Source organism: Gorilla gorilla, chromosome 12 (assembly GCF_029281585.2).
Source record: "Gorilla gorilla gorilla isolate KB3781 chromosome 12, NHGRI_mGorGor1-v2.1_pri, whole genome shotgun sequence".
Classification (NCBI taxonomy): Eukaryota; Metazoa; Chordata; class Mammalia; order Primates; family Hominidae; genus Gorilla; species Gorilla gorilla.
In genome coordinates, this window is record NC_073236.2 from 34,516,894 (window position 1) to 34,533,883 (window position 16,990).

The window sequence follows — 16,990 nt, forward strand, 5'->3', positions numbered from 1 at the left end:
GTTGTTGTGAGGGTACAAAAGAACTCTCTCTGTATTCTGTTGATGGAAATATAAATTAGTACAACCTTTTGGAAAAGCCAATTTGGAAAAATTAATTGAAAAACCTAAGTCAGATCATGTCACTCCTTTGCTCAAAGTCCTTCAGTGGCCCCAGTTCAATCAGCTAAAAGCCAAAGTCCTTGCAATGGGCTGCATGGACTCCATGTCTTTCAGATCTTATCATCCATGACTGATCCTCACTTACTTCAGTCACGCCGCCTTCCCTCACAGCACCCTCTACTCCCCTGCCCTTGCACACACAACAGGCATGCTCCTGCATCACAGACCAGGGCCCTGCCCTTCATTACGCCAACCTGAAACAATGGCTCCCTCTCTCATCTCCTTCAGGTTGTTGCTCAAATGTCACCTTCTGCTGAGGCTTGCTCTGACCTATCCCTATTTAACACTGTAACCCTCCAGTCTTACCCTAGGATTCACTAACCTGCTTTCCAGCCATATCACTACCTCATATTCTATCCATGCTATTTATTTGTTTAGTTTGTTTCTCTCTGCCAGGGTGTAAAAGGCCAAGATGGCCAGGACTTTTGCTAGTTTTAAGTGCTATATCCCCAGCACATAAAACAGAGCCTCACAAATACTGGGGAGTTAAACATCTGCTGAATAAATAAATGGATGAATTGTGTGCACACTGCATTCTAAGTTCTGTAAACAGCCAGGTCCCTATCCAAACCCTCAGACTCCATACCATATTAATGCTGAGGAGCAAAGAGGAACACAGGCATATGATATATGTCTTTCGCCATACCAAGACAGTCAAACTGCAAGAATGCTGCTTGAAACATCAACAATCTCAATTTCTCTGGCTTCATAAGAGACCAGCATCCTTTCCATCACATCCCACCCCACAAGATACTCGAATTTCTACAGGTTATTGTTCTAGGAACACCAACAGTATGGCCCAGTGAGTATGCAGATGGAGGACAAATTACCCTTTGTTATTCACTTTGTACAACTATCTAAATGTCCCTGGATAGAGCAAATACCCTCTAGAAAGGAGGAAAACAATGGTCCAACTCCTTTTCCTTCTGTAAAATAAAATCTCCACCTACCACACCTCCAGTTTTACAACTTAACCACAGTTACAGGATCCAAGAGAACCCTACCTAGGGACAAGGGTTCTATCCCACCCTCTAATAAAGAGCTATGTGCCCTGAGTCTTCTTGTCCATAAAATAGATACAGCTAGATTACCTCTAAGTTCCTTCTAACAATAAAAAAAATTCAGGTTAGCTATGATTACTGATAGCAGCAAAAGTTGAGAGCAGTCGAAATCCGAGATTAGAGAAACAAAATGGGATGACTGTCTTCTTCAGAAGTGCCCTCCATCTTCAGAAGCTTTCCTTGCTAGAGCTAAATCCTCTCTTAACTGCCAAAGCCACCCATCCTTTTGTAAGCCCCTTTTGGGGGTATTAGAAGCAGTCTGAGGTTTCTTGGAATTGTCCTGTTTCTTATTCTTCCCTAGTTATCTTGGCTTAATCTCTGCTACTTCATCAGGATCCAGTTTTTGTGGTTTGATATTCAGAGATTCTGGACTTAAAAGGTGAAGGGATGAAAGCCTCAACTCAATGTTGGGACTCAGGATGCCTTGGAACCGGGAAGGTTTGTTGAGACCAGAAGCTCCAGCCCCACTGGTTCGTTATCCTGTTTTCTGTCCATTATTTAGATGCACAGCAGACTCACAAGAGTAGTAGCTCTCTTATGTACAGTGATTCTCAGGTGGGCTTGAGAATTTGATGGTGGTAGGAGGAGACAGTGGATGCTTACAAGTCATTTGAAAAAGCTCTCTGGAAACATGGATATATCTCCATGTTAATACACCTCTTTGTTTTCAAAGGCTAAGTAAGTTCTACCTTATTTGTGGACATTTAGGTTGTGCATTTTTTATTGCAATTTATAAGCCACTGCAGTGACCACCCCTCCCTTCCTCAAATATATACATACATATCTATCTATATTTTATTATTAATTCTTCTTGTTGTTGAGACAGTCTTGCTCTGTCGCCCAGGCTGGAGCGCAATGACGTGATCTCGGCTCACTGTAACCTCTGCCTCCCAGGTTCAAGTGATTTTCCTGCCTCAGCCTCCAGAGTAGCTAGGACTACAGGTGCCCGCCACCACGCCCAGCTAATTTTTATATTTTTAGTAGAGGCGAGGTTTCACCACGTTGGCCAGGCCGGTCTCAAACTCCTGACCTCAAGTGATCTGCCCACCTCAGCCTCCCAAAGTGCTGGGATTACAGGTATGAAGTCACCATGCCCAGCCCTATCTATCTATATTTTATATACTCATACAAGTATCTCCGTAGGATAAATTTCTTCAAATGGAAATAACCAAAGGCTATCTGTGTTATAATCTCTGGATAAGGCCAGGCATGGTGGCTCATGCCTGTAATCCCAGCACTTTGGGAGGCCAAGGAGGGCGGATCACCTGAGGTCAGAAAGGAGGTCAAGACCAGCATGGCCAACATGGCGAAACCCCGTCTCTACTAAAAATATAAAATTTAGCTGGGCATGGTGGTACGAGCCTGTAACCCCAGCTGCTCGGGAGGCTGAGAGAGGAGAATTGCCTGAACCCAGGAGGCAGAGGTTGCAGTTAGCTGGGATCGCCCCACTGTACTCCAGCCTGGGTGACAGAATGAGACTCCATCTCAAAAACAAACATCTCTAGATTTCCAGTTCTTTGAAAGTAATAGGTATAAAGGACCTGTAGCATCTTGAAAGTAGTAGTATACTGCAGCCTTACCTCTAGCAATCATGCTAATTTATAATCAACCAGGTTAAGCAACGAATACAATTTTTCATGTTCAACAATCTCTGGAGCTTTCTCAAAGCCTATTGATCACGTTGCAAACTTTAATTCCAACAACAGAGAATAACGTATAATTTATTTATGAAATATCAACAGCATTTCCAAAATTATCCTGTTTTTATTATATAATGATGCTTTCCCTATTTGTTTTTCTTACTCTGTATTAATTCTGCAATCCAAAATTACGGGAGTAAGGAAAATGATGTGAATGCAAGATGCGGAGGGTTAGAAAGCTATTTAGAAATTATTACCATACACCAATGACAGCTGAAATTAAATTTTAAAACCACAACGTTGAGAGTCCAAAATCCCAGAAAAAGTTCTTAGGATTGCTGCTGGATATATAACAAAGTGACTCCAAGAATTGAAACATGATCTCTATATTTTGTCAGCTTCGTGGGAGGCTAGAAAATTAAGTGGGCAGAAAAAAAATGATCTAAACCAAGATTAAGATAAAGAGCATGCAAGAGATATAATTAGCAAAAATTTTAAAAACAGGAGACAGAATTTTAAATACAAGCCTAAACAGTCAAATAGCTGATGGGAACTGTGGTGAGTCAACTGGCACTCCCCACCCCGTGCCCCACCCGCCTATTCAATTTTCATGAGGGCAAAAATGCCTTTTCTTCCTTTCTTAGATGAGATCAGAAAATCTTTTGTTCTCCCTGCTCTGACTGAACCTGAATGATATGCTGACCTCTGGCTCATTCTATTCAAAGCAGCCAAAATATAACACTGGTCCTGAAAATATCTGATATTTTCAAAGGTAATCATTATTTTGGATACTGTTTCAAAGAAGACTAATTAATTCAACATTAAAATATCTAAAGGATTTTTTTTTAACCAGAAGTCAAACAAGGAGACACAAAGAACATCAGATAAACTCAACAGTCATACTTTCCTTTTTCAGATTATAAAATTCTTTGTCTAAACACTAGAAGTGAAGGAATGAAGGAAGGGGAAATAAAGAGGGTGGGGGAGGGGAAGGAGGGAAGATAACTCAAAGACCTTGGACTTAAAATTTCAAACATCCAACCTAAGATTTATAGATACATACAATGTTGAATATATAACTAAAGAAGGCTCAGAAAAGGAAAATGGGGTGTTTTTGGCTGGAATTCAGAAGTTCTGATTTCTAAGATAAGAAAGCCTGCTTTTGGATACTACATTCTTTCACTAAAATGTTGGAAATGTCCTAAAATCCATTTGAGCAATTCTGAGAAGTATCATGTGTCAGGAAAATTTTATTAAATGTCTTTCAAAAGCTATGCAACTAATGAAACTTCACATTTGACAAACATCTGGAGGAAAAAAAAAGCTGGCCCAACATCTTCAGGACTACATCACTACGCCAGCAAATAGAAATCATTTTCAAAGGTTCTCTAAGTCACATGCCATGGCACGCAGACACAAGAAAATGACCCAGGAAGCTCACTTTTTCTATAAGAGGCCGGATAGAAAATGTTTTAGGGTTTCCAGGCCATATGGTTCCTGCCACTATTCAATTTTGTGGCTTTACTGCAAAAGCAGCCATGGATAATACCTAATGAATATGACTGTAGCTCAATAAAAGCTTATGCACACTGAAATTTTAATTTCATGTGTCATGAAACAGTATTAATTTTTTTTGCAACTATTTAAAAATGTAAAAACCATTCCACACAAAAACAAGCAATGGGCCAAATTTAAATCAGCCCACTGTCATAGTTAGACAACCACTAATGCAGACAATTAAATAAGTTAGTAATATTTAAACCATTTCACAAAATATCAGCCATTAATAAAGAAAGCCAGAGGCAGCGGCAGGGAAGGGAGGAACATGCTTTTTTTTTTTGAAACGGAGTCTTGCTCTGTTGCCCGGGCTGGAGTGCAGTGGCACGATCTCGGCTCACTGCAACCTCTGCCTTCCAGGTTCAAGAGATTCTCCTGCCTCAGCCTCCCGAGTAGCTGAGATTACAGGCGTTCGCCACCACACCCAGCTAATTTTTACTATTTTTAGTAGAGATGGGGTTTCACTATGTTGGTCAGGCTGGTCTCAAACTCCTCACCTCAAATTATCTTCCTGCCTCAGCCTCCCAAAGTGCTGGGATTACAGGCGAGAGCTACTGTGCCTGGCCTATATACACAAAGCTATCTGAAGACAGTTTCTACTGAAATCATTCAAGAGGGAGGAAAAAAACTCTTAACAAGGAAATTAAGTTTCTGCCTCCACAGACAAAGAGCAATCAGTAAACTCTCCGGGAAAGAACTCCAGAGTTCTAGGGAGCCGACCTACACCGTTCATGGAGCTCTTGATGTGGCAAACTAATTTTACGTGACTTTATATAAGAAGAAAGGAAGCAGCAATTTAACAATCAAGTCAGGGAAAGAATGGCAACACGATGATTATAATCAGAGCAGAAGGAATTGCAAGCTCCAAACAGGCTACAGATTCAGGGACAGGGTCATAAAATGGTGGTATCTGAAACTGAAACTAATAAGTTATCATAAATAATAAAATCGGCTATGTACAAAAGTTACCTACCAAAAGAGATGGTGTGTAAGCCTGCTGCCAATGAGAGAAGGCTTCCAAAATCTCATCAGACACTAAGAAAACAAATAATCTGATAAACTGAGCTTTAATGGATTACATCAATCTGTGGCAATGTGGCAATGTCATAACAGAAGGATGGTGGTCCACAAGGAGACTGGAGAAAGATAAGCCAAAGACAAGAATCTGTCAGTGTTTCTCTCAAGGACAGGCAGGAGAAGGTGCACACTGGCCTATTCTGTGGACTCATCTTGCCTAGAGGAAAGATGTGTACATCCAGCTATTCTGCTGTGCCTCATGTGTAGACTCTCCACTCATCTATTCACTTCTGAAATAAAATGGTTTTCCAGACTTTCCTGCTGAGAACAGACACTCTGGCCAGGCCACCCCAGTGTCTCTTATGCTTTGCAGTTATATCTCTCCTTATAAATTAAGAAACTCAGCCAAGTGCAGTGGCTCACACCTATAATCCTAGCACTTTGGGAGGCAAAGGTGGGCAGACCACTTGAGCCAGGAGTTTGAGACCAGCCTAGGCAACATGGTGAAACCCAATCTCTACAAAAACTACAAAAATTAGCCAGAAATGGTGACGTACTCCTGTAGTCCCAGCTACTTGGGAGGTTAAGGTTCCCACCCGGGAGAATCACCTGAGTCCTGGAGGTCAAGGCTTGTAGTGAGCTGAGATCGTGCCACTGCACTGCAGTCTGGGTGACAGAGTGAGACCCTGTCTCAAAAAAAAAAAAAAAAGAAACAAACTGGTATTTATAGTATTATTAAGTCTCTAATGACTTTCATAAGTATGAATTGTCCACAAAAACCTCTTAATCATAACCATGGATAAACTGACAAAAAAAAAAAATCACACAGTTCTCCTATGTACTTTCTGAAATTGCAAAGGACAAGGTAGTGGAAAATACCACAAAGGGATACATAACCATACCAGGCCACCTTGTTCAGCCACCACTAACTGGTCTTAATCTCTTCTTACTGCCCTTAATTAAGGCAGAGGGTATGGTAGTTGAGAACACTGGGTTCTGGAGTCAGACTGCTTGGTTTGAACAAACTCCTTCTCTATCACTTCCTAATTAAGGTTTCTTAAACACCCTGAGCTCAGTTTCTTCATCCTGTTGAGCAGAGATGAAGGGGGGATATACCTCCAAGAGTCATCGGGAGGATTAAGAGACAATGCATTTGAAGAGACATTGATACAATGTCTGGCACCTAGAAAGCACTCAACAAATGGTAGCTCCTTTTTGTTATTACCATCGTTGTTATTTTTTACTATTAACTGTAAAAATAGTGATAAATCCTTTTGCTGAATATACTGACTCTAGCAATATTCTAGTAGTTGATCTTCATTCGTAGCAGTTTTCTTCTTTATCTGAAGCTCAAAAGAGCTTTTTTTTCTTTTTTTGAGATGGTGTTTCACTCTTGGTGCCCAGGCTGGAGTGCAATGGCATGATCTCGGCTTACCACAACCTCCGCCTCCCAGGTTCAAGTGATTCTCCTGCCTCAGCCTCCCGAGTAGCTGGGATTACAGGCATGCGCCACCACACCCAGCTAATTTTGTATTTTTAGCAGAGACAGAGTTTCTCCATGTTGGTCAGGCTGGTCTTGAACTCCCGACCTCAGGTGATCCACCCACCTCAACCTCCCAAAGTACTGGGATTACAGGCGTGAGAAAAGAGCTTCTTAAGGCACTAAATTAATTCCAGTGCAAGACCCCAACCAACTTCTTCACAAGCTTTTTCAACCAAGGTGCAGAACTGCTCCTCCCTCAACAGCTGCTGTTTTGATCACACAAGCACACCTGTTCAATCTCATTCCCAACTTCCAACCAGCTTCAGAAGTCATGTCAATCACCTCAAACTTTCTACCCCTCTTTCTCTCTATTATAAAATAAGGGTTCTCCAAAATTATGGAAAGTTACCACCTACCAACTCCTGATATAAGAAGTAACATTTCCTTATATATAGTAGATATATGGATACACAGACAAAAAGCCATCAACAAAATATAAGTTGAAACCACAATGAGATGCCACTTTACACACAGTAGAATGGTTATAATTTTTTTAAAAAAGAAGAAAATCAGTAAGTGTTGGCAAGGATGTGGAGAAACTAGAACTCTCATACACTGCTGGTAGGAATGTAAAATGGTACAGCCACTTTGGAAAACAGTCTGGCAATTCCTCAAAGGTTAAATACAGAGTTATCATATGACCCAACAAGTCCACTCCCAGGTATATAACTAAGAGAATTAAAAACTTAGATCCACACAAAAACTTGTATGCAAATGTTCATAATAGCATTATTCACAATTGCCAAAAAATGAAAACAACCTAAATATCCATCAACTGATTAATGAATAAATAAAATGTGGGCTATCCATACAATGTAATATCATTTGGCAATAAAAAGCATGAAGTGCTGATACACGCAACCACATGGATAAACCTTGAAAACATCATGCTGGGTGAAAGAAGCCAGTAGGAAAAGACCATATATTGCATGATTCCGTTTATATGAAATGTCCAGAATAGGCAAATCTATAAAGACAAAGGTCAATTAGTGCTTCCTAGGGACAGAGAAGCTGGGAGGAAATGGGGAGTAACTGTTTATGGGTAAGAGGTTTCTTTTTAGGATGATGAAAATGTTTATCAAATTGATAGTGGTGATGAATATACAACTCTGACTATACTAAAAACCAATGACTGTACACATTAAATAGCTGAATTGTATGGTATGTAAATAATATCCCCAAAAAGCTGTTATGTAATTAGGTAAATGTTTGCCAAATGAACAGGGACAAATAACCAGGAGAGGAGTGCTGAGTCCCCTGGAGGCAGTAGAAAGCTTGGGAACAAAACTAGCCAGTATACTCATGAAAATAGGCTTCAGTGTGCCCTCCATAGCCTGCAAATCTATTTTTAAAAGCCACTCAAACATCTGTTAGCTTCTCATGTGACTTCACAACTTCCATCATCCTAGTTATAAACCATTTAAACACAATATCTTACAAATGTAAATTTCATTGTTTTGTAGTTTGGGTAACCCCTATATCATAACTTATACAACAGAAGCTACTACAGAGCTAGTCATATCTATCAAATTTAATTCACTTATTTATTCAACAAACATTATATGCCTACTGTGTGCCAGACAACGTCCTAGTGTGAAGCATGCAAAGATGACTGAGATGTAAGCCCTACTCTCAAGGAGCTCACACACAGCATGGTGAACTGAGAGTTATAATGTGAGACTTTGGAGAACACTCTGACTTGTGTTGCTGCAAATGAAATAAGGTCCTAATAAGTGTTATTTCAATGAAGATGATACAAAATAATTACAGGGCAGTGACCATCCTCCTGATGAGCAGCCTACCTGTTGACATGCTCCTCCCAGTCCTCTGGTGGAGGAGGGGCATCTGCATCAGTCCTGGCAAAGATGACATGCCGTTCACACTCATTCATCACGCTGCGTGCCTTCTGATTGTCATAGAGTGGCATAGGCGTTGATGTGACCGTCTCCACATCTATTGGGACGTCTGATTCACTGTAAACAGGTGAGGAAATAGGACCGGGCCACACATACTTCACAGGTATTTAACAATCATCTGGTTGACAAAAAATGTATCTTTAATACAGTCAGCTTTAAATTACACATAAGCACATTATATTCACAAGAAAATTTTGACCCAAAGTCATCTTTCCCACACTTGTCTAGATCTCTGCCCTCTCAGACATGATGGTATGTACTGGAAGAACACAAAGTCATTTTTTCAATGAGTCTATATAAAAAATGATAAACATCTATATTTTTTTTTAAAATAAATATGGGCCAGGTGCAGTGGCTCACACCTGTAATACCACCACTTTGGGAAGCCGACGCAGGTGGATTGCTTGAACTCAGGAGTTCAAGACCAGCCTGGGCAACATGAGGAAACCCTGTCTCTACCAAAAATACAAAAATTAGCTGGACATGTGGCACACGCCTGTGATCCCAGCTACTAAGGAGGCTAAGGTGGGAGGACTGCTGGAACCCGGGAAGTCAAGGCTGCAGTGAGCCATGATTGCATCACTGCACTCCAGCCTGGGTGACAGAGCAAGACCTGGTCTCAAAAATAAATAAATAAATGACAAATACGGCCAGGCACAGTGATTCACACCTGTAATCCCAGCACTTGGGAGGCTGAAGCAGGAGGATCACTTAAGCCCAGGAGTGAGCTGGTCTCAAAAAATAAATAAATAAATGACAAATATAGCCAGGCACAGTGATTCATACTTGTAATCCCAGTACTTTGGAAGGCTGAAGGAGGATTGTTTAAGCCCAGAAGTTCAAGACCAGTTTGGCAATATGGCAAAACCCTGTCTCTACAACAAACACAAAAATTAGCCAGGCATGGTGGTGTGTGCCTGCAGTCCCAGCTACTCAAGAAACTGAAGTGGGAGGATGGCTTGCTTGAGCCCAGGAGGTTGAGGCTACAGTCAGCTCTGATCATGCCACTGCACTCCAGTCTGGGTGACACGGCAAGACCCAGTCTCAAAAAAAAGGACAATATATTCTATAAGCAAGTTGATTTGGCTCAAGCTAATATTTTTAAAAGACCACTTTCAATTTTTGTTTAGTAGGCTATAGCTCAGGAGTGGAATTTAGAAGACCAGCTAGGCAGCCACTGCAGTTGACTGAGATGGGCCAGAAATCATGATAGCTTGTTTAGGGACAAGAACAGTACAAATGGAGAAAAGTGGCTAACAAGTTGATTGCCTAGATACTGTTCAATACAGTAGGTATAAGCCACACACGACTACTTAAATTGAGGCAGGTGGATCACGAGGTCAGATCGAGACTATCCTGGCTAACACGGAGAAACCCCATCTCCACTAAAAATACAAAAATTTAGCCAGGCATGGTAGCAGGCATCTGTAGTCCCAGCTACTCAGGACACTGAGGAAGGAGAACGGTGTGAACCCAGGAGGCGGAGCTTGCAGTGAGCCGAGATTGCGCCACTGCACTCCAGACTGGGAAACAGAGCGAGACTCCATCTCAAAAAAAAAAAAAAAAAAAAATTGCTGGGCACAAGGGCTCACAAGGGCTCATGCTTGTAATCCCAGCACTTTGGGAGGCCAAGATGGGCAGAACACTTGAGCCCACAAGTTCAACAGTGTGGGCAACATGGTGAAACCCCGTCTCTACCGAAAATACAGAAATTAGCTTGTGGTCCCAGCTACATGGGAGGCTGAGGTGGGAGATCAACTGAGCCTGGGAGGCGGACGTTGCAGTGAGCCAAGATCGCACCACTGCACTCCAGTCTGGGTGACAGAGACCTCGGCCCAAAAAAAAAAAAAAAAAAAAAAAAATTTAAATAGAATTAAATATTCAGGCTGGGCGTAGTGGCTCGTGCTTGTAAACCCAACATTTTGGGAGGCCAAGGCGGGTGGATCACCTGAGGTCACGAGTTCGAGAGCAGCTTGGCCAACATGGTAAAACCCCACCTCTACTTAAAAAAAACAAAAATTAGGGTGTGGTGGCACGTGCCTGTAGTCCCAGCTACTCAGGAGGCTGAGGCAGGAGAATGGCGTGAACCCGGGAGATGGAGGTTGCAGTGAGCCGAGATCGCACCACTGCACCCCAGCCTGGGCGACAGAGCGAGACTCTGTCTCAAAAAAAAAAAAAAAAAGGCCGGACATGGTGGCTCATGCCGGTAATCCCAGCACTCTGGGAGGCAGAGGCATGCAGATTGCCTGAGCTCAGGAGTTTGCGACCAGCCTGGGCAACATGGTGAAACCCCGTCTCTACTAAACACAAAAAATTAGCTGGGTGTGGCAGCGTGCACCTATAGTCCCAGCTACTTGGGAGACTGCAGCAGGAGAATTGCTTGAATCTGGGAGGCGGAGGTTACAATGAGCCAAGATCGCACCACTGCACTCCAGCCTGGGTGACAGAGCAAGACTCCGTCTCAAAAAAATAAAAAAATAAAAAATTCAGTTCCGCAGTGACGTTAGCCACATTTCAAGTGTTCAACAGATACACGTGGTGGCAGTTACCACACTGGACATCCCAGGTATAGAACATTCCTATTATTACAGAGAGTTCTGTTAAACAGTGCTGGTCTAGAGTTTTAAATTCATACAAACTTTCCCTTTCATTAGCAAGTCAACTGGTAGTTATTTAATATATACTGTAAAGTCTATGATTTCCTTTCTGTATGATTATATAAGACAGATGACCTGGAATGCACATACCTTAGCTATTTAGCTCATTTTGTACAGAGCCTAGAACAGAAACAAATATAAACGAACATCTAAAGGTCTTTCATATTTTAAAATGAGATCTAGCTGGGCATAGTGGCTCACGCCTGTAATCCCAGCACTTTGGGAGGCCAAGGCAGGTGGATTGCTTAAAGTCATGAGTTCAAGACGAGCCTGACCAACATGGTGAAACTCCGTCTCTACTAAAAATACAAAAATTAGCCAGGCATGGTGGCGGGTGCCTATAATCCCAGCTACTTGGGAGGCTGAGGCAGGAGAATTGCTTGAACCCAGGAGGCAGAGGTTGCAGTGAGCCAAGATTGTGCCATTGCGCTCCAGCCTGGGCAACAGAGACTCCGTCTCAAAAAAAAAAAAAAAAGAAAGTAAAAAAGAAATCCTAGTGCCCCAAGGGTCCTTCCCCACTTTATGATACATTGCACCAACTTTGTCACCCCAAATACTATGCCAAACAAACTGGTCTAGTGGCTACCTGCCAAACTTCATGTTAACCTTTTGACTTCAGTGACCTTACTGCATCCATTTCCAATGACTGAAATAATTACATCATTATGAAATGAAATGAAATCATGTGCAGCTAGATTTGGTGCTGGGCAAAAGAGCTGATTATCTTCTCTAGGCCAGACATTGAGCTAGTACTTGGATATGTGTAGCTAAAAGAGAACTCTTGATTTCACCATCACAAACCTATCCTCCTCCAGTCTTCCCTAACTCATGGCACCACCCAACTGCTCAAGCCAGAAATCTGTCATCCTAATTTTACCTTTCCCTTTAACCCTGGTTCTTGCTCTTCTTTCCAATTCACCATAGCAGATCCTATTAACCTATTCACTCTACCTATGAAATACATCTCAAAGTCATCTATATTTCTCCATTTGTACTGTTCCTGCCCTATACAAGATATCACGATTTCTGGCCCATCTCAGTCCATTGCAATGGCAGCCTGCAGCTGGTCTTGTAAGTTCTACTCCTGCACTATAATATACTCAACAAAAAATCCAAAATGATCTTTTTAAAGTATAAATTGAATCTCTAGTTTAAGATCCTTCAGTGACTTCTTACCACTCTTAGAATCAAATTCCTTCACGAGGTAACCCCTGCCAACTTCTCCCTACCTCCCACTTATACCCCTACTGCTATTATATTCTGGCCACACTGGCCTAAAAGAGTTCTTACAGCATGCCAAATTCTCACTTTCAGGGTCTATATTTGGAGACAGAGATTATAAAAGGAAACAATTTTCTAAGTACCAAAAGAACCAAGTCCACAGAATCTCACTTTAAGAAAATGTCATGAGATGTGGACACAGGAGTTTTAATGTCAGCAAGAAGCTAATATGCAGCAAAAAAGGAAAAGACTTCAACTACTATTTAAAGGAGCTTTTCAGTTATGCCCTAGGCCAGAGGCATCAAGATTATGCTAAATTATTGCCTAAAGTTACAGATTTTATCTCCTGTACACCAAAAAAGCCAACAAAATTATAAAGTCATTGGGAAATGAAATAAAAAACACCATTCTGCACATGTTTAAAACACACAGTGGGTCAGGAGCGGTGGCTCATGCCTGTAATCCCAGCATTTTGGGAGGCCGAGGTGGGTGGATTGCCTGAGGTCAGGAGTTCGAGACCAGCCTGGCTAACATGGTGGGTGAAACCCCGTCTCTACTAAAACTACAAAAATTAGCCAGGCACGGTGGCACACGCCTGTAGTCCCAGCTACTCAGGAGGCTGAGGCAGGAGAATCGCTCAAACCCAGGAGGTGGAGGTTGCAGTGAGCCAAGATCACACCACTGCACTCCAGCCTGGGCGACAGAGCAAGACTCCATCTCAAAAAAAAAAAAAAAAAAAAACACACACACACACATTGTGGTATCTCTAACTCATTAGGTCATTAAGTCTCAATTCCAGGAGGGGGTGACTCTAAAGAAGCCTCTACAAGGGCTCTAACCCCCAACAAAATTAAAACCAGTGCTTAAGGAAAGATTAAACATTAGGTCAGATTAAAAACAAACAGACAAAACTCTTCTCCAAAAGTTTACAAAATTATTAAGGACATGATTTGATCACCATAACGGAATATATCAACACATCATGAAACATAATTAGAATGCCTTAAAGTGCAAAAGAACTGGCAAACAGGTTTATTTAGACCAAATGTAACTGTATCACACATCAGGTAGTCAATTTATGAAACTTCCTTACCCTATAACATAGGCTGGGTGAAAATATCATTAGACATAAGAAGGGTTTAGATTAACCCATGGATAGCAGCTCTGTAACAAGGGAGGAGAAAAAGCAACGTCTTGGGAATTGGCTCCTAACCTTCGTGTGTGAAACCAAGAAAAGCAAAATGCATTACTATAAAAAGGCTATTGTTGCCACTGTCAAGCAACCCAGAGCACTGGACTAATGTGATAAAGAGCCGTATCCTGTGTGGTCATCTTTTAAAATCAACTTTTCAGTCTTTTTCTTCACCAGTTAAATAACCCTCTACGATTCTCCCCTTTCCACACGTCCTAGTATCTAAGTGGAATAGGTTGTCTGCTTTTCATTTGCACGTCTTGCTTTCCTAACTCTTGTTAGCTGTCTCAGAGATATCCACATTCAAGCCTGCTATCCTTATGCTGCTTAAGAGATGCCTGAATTTAACATCCAAATGCCTCACACAATCTCCCCCAGTCAATCCTCAGAAAATCCTCTCTAAATTCCCATCTGATCACTGCCCAGTGAGGTTAGCAGCAGCCCTTAGAAGCCCCAACTCACATGGTACTTTCGTGCTGCCGCCGGGGAGTGACAAAGAGCATGCGGGTGGGGCGGGCACTACTGGCATCTGGGTGGGCACTCCAAGGCTTGGCATAGCTATGATCCAGAAAAACCAGGTCCAGCTCCCGTTCGTGCACTGAAAGCTGGAAGAGCAGCGAGGTGCCCATGCGTCGAGCTGAAGTCTGGAAGTCCCTCTCCCCACCCCGGTGGGCCATGTCAGTGGAGGGGCAGAAAGTCAGAGCATGGGTATCTGCATGCTAGTCACCTGCAGTGAAAAGTTTCAGTTTAGGTCAATTCCAATATCCTAAATTTCTCCCAATCTACACCATCTAACATGCTTACTTTCGTAACCTACTATCATTCCTATTGAGTATCCATTTCACGGCAGACCTCTGGTGGGGACGGTTCGTGGAATCCCACACCAACACCAAAAAAAAAGAAAAAAAAACTATGGTGCCATGAGTTGTCCCATACTCAACCTCTAGCGAACTGAAATTAGCTAACGGGGGAGCTCACCGACCCCAAGGTTCAAAAAGACCTCGCGTGGACAGACAGTAAACTTGCTTGGCCAGCACCACTTCCTAGGTGGGCAGGAAGGGTTTTGGCAAACAGGAAATCACAAATATGAATTCGTTGAAAGCTAAGGATCTCTGTTGCTTCACACCATCCTCTAACGACAATGCTAAGAGAGCCGGGTCCGCAGCTAGAGCGTGGGCACCCCTAAAGGGCAGGGCAACGCCGGCCTCAAAAAAGCGAATCTCAGCTAGGGCTCCATTTCCTTCAAGCCTCTCGTATTGTGCGAAACAAAAGTTCTGTTAAGTACTTCATGATATCCCAGAGTTGTTTACATAAAAATGGAAACTGCCCCCCCAACAAAGCCTGTGACAAAATGATCCCCGTGGAAGCCCTTTCACCCTCACCCCCAGTGAGGCGTCCCTAGCAAACCGCCCAGGACCCCGGCTGCCCCGCAGGCGTTCCCGCCACTGAGCCCCCACACGGCCCATCTAGGAGACAGGGCTATGACTCGCATTTTACAGACGAAGTCGCCAGCTCGGGGAACTGAAGCGATTTGGCCAAGGTCATCCTGAGTTCGTGACGAGGAGGAGCCGCTTGGCCCCCGCCTCCCGCCTCCCGCTCCCTGGGGCAGGGCTCGGCGTCCGCGTCACGGAGGCCCAGACGCGGCCCCTGCCAGCCCGCCCCCGGCCCGACCCGCCCCGCCCGACCAGCACCGGCAGCCGGTCCTAGCATGGGCCCCCGCATGCCCCGGGAGCCCTGAAGCCCTCGCCGAGACCCCCGGCCGTCCCAGCCAGGGCCGCGATCCCCACTGCCCGCCACTCCCCTCGAAGCCAACGCTGCTCTCACCCGCGGTCTTAGGGCCGCGCGCTCGGCCACGGCCGGATCCCTAAGCGCGTGCGCGTTAACGCCTCCACGCCCCGGCGCTGCGGGCACCGAGTAAAACGCGGAAGCGGGTTACGGCCTGGGAAGGGAGAGGCGGTGAGCGGCAAAGCCCGGAACGGATGAAGCTCCGGCGCCTCTGTCCGGAAGAGGAGAGCCAAGAACGCGCGAGCATGTCCGAAGCAGAAAGTCAACAACTAGGCTGGAGTTTCCCCCTCGCGCATATTCAGTAGGGAAAGCGAGGGCGGAGGACTAGGCTGGCTTCTACGGCCCCAGTTCTCGCCACCCCCACCGTGTTGGTCCTTTGTGCCCTCTGGGCGGTGGAGCACCCAACTGTCCACCTCCACCAGGGCAGCCCCCTGAATTTACTCATTTAAGAATTTACCTATGTGGCTCACGCCTGTAATCCCAGCGCTTTGGGAGGCCTAGGCGGGAGGATCTCTTGAGCTCAGGAGTTTGAGATGAGCCTGGCCAATATGATGAGACCCCCGTATCTACAAAAAATTTTAGAAATTAGGTGTGTGTGATAGTGGTGTATGTCTGTAGTCCCAGCTACCCGGGAGGCTGAGGTGGGAGGATCACTTGAGTCTGGGAGGTCCAGGCTGCAATGAGCCATGGTCGCACCACTGCACTCCAGCTTGGACGACGGAGTGAGACTACGTCTCAAAAAAAAAAAAAAAAGAATTTTGTTACTGACCCTAGATTGTTTTGTGTGGTTAACTTTCCTATGTGTTTTGTGTAGAGAGAGTAGATCCTCAAAATCAGGGACATTAACCTTTGTATCCTCCAGAGAACATACACCCAGAACATAGGTAATTGTTCAAATGTTGACTGATCAATAATTGGTTATTTGGTTGACTGACTGACAACATGACATCAAGAGACATGAGACAAGACAGCAAGAGACATGGTTCAAGATGATAAATCTCACCCGGGAGCTGTGGCTCATGCCTATAATCCCAGTACTTTGGGAAGCCAGGGTGGGAGGATTGCTTGAGCCCAAGAGTTCAAGACTAGCCTGCACAAAACAGTGAGACTTCGTTTCTATTAAAAAAAAAAAATGGCCGGGTGCGGTGGCTCACGCCTGTAATCCCAGCACTTTGGGAGGCTGAGGAGGGTGGATCACGAGTTCAGGAGTACAAAACCAGCCTGGCCAACATAGCGAAACCC

The 16,990-nt window shown here is 43.8% G+C and overlaps 1 protein-coding gene across 22 annotated transcripts in view; it reads right to left on the reverse strand.

Moving 5' to 3' along the window:
• The window catches only part of KANSL3 (KAT8 regulatory NSL complex subunit 3), a 57,875-nt gene extending 42,007 nt beyond the window's left edge, over nt 1-15,868 (reverse strand). For 14 of the 22 annotated variants that reach the window (XM_055378573.2, XM_019021000.3, XM_031007985.3 and 11 more), the window contains exons 1-3: nt 15,788-15,857; nt 14,426-14,690; nt 8,780-8,950 (exon numbers count right to left, since the gene is read on the reverse strand). In XM_055378573.2, the coding sequence (XP_055234548.1) occupies nt 8,780-8,950; nt 14,426-14,640 (386 nt within the window). In that variant the 5' untranslated portion in view covers nt 14,641-14,690; nt 15,788-15,857. The other 8 variants (XM_063695560.1, XM_063695558.1, XM_019021002.4 and 5 more) reach the window with 6 other exon arrangements.
• Between the last annotated feature and the right edge of the window lie 1,122 nt (nt 15,869-16,990).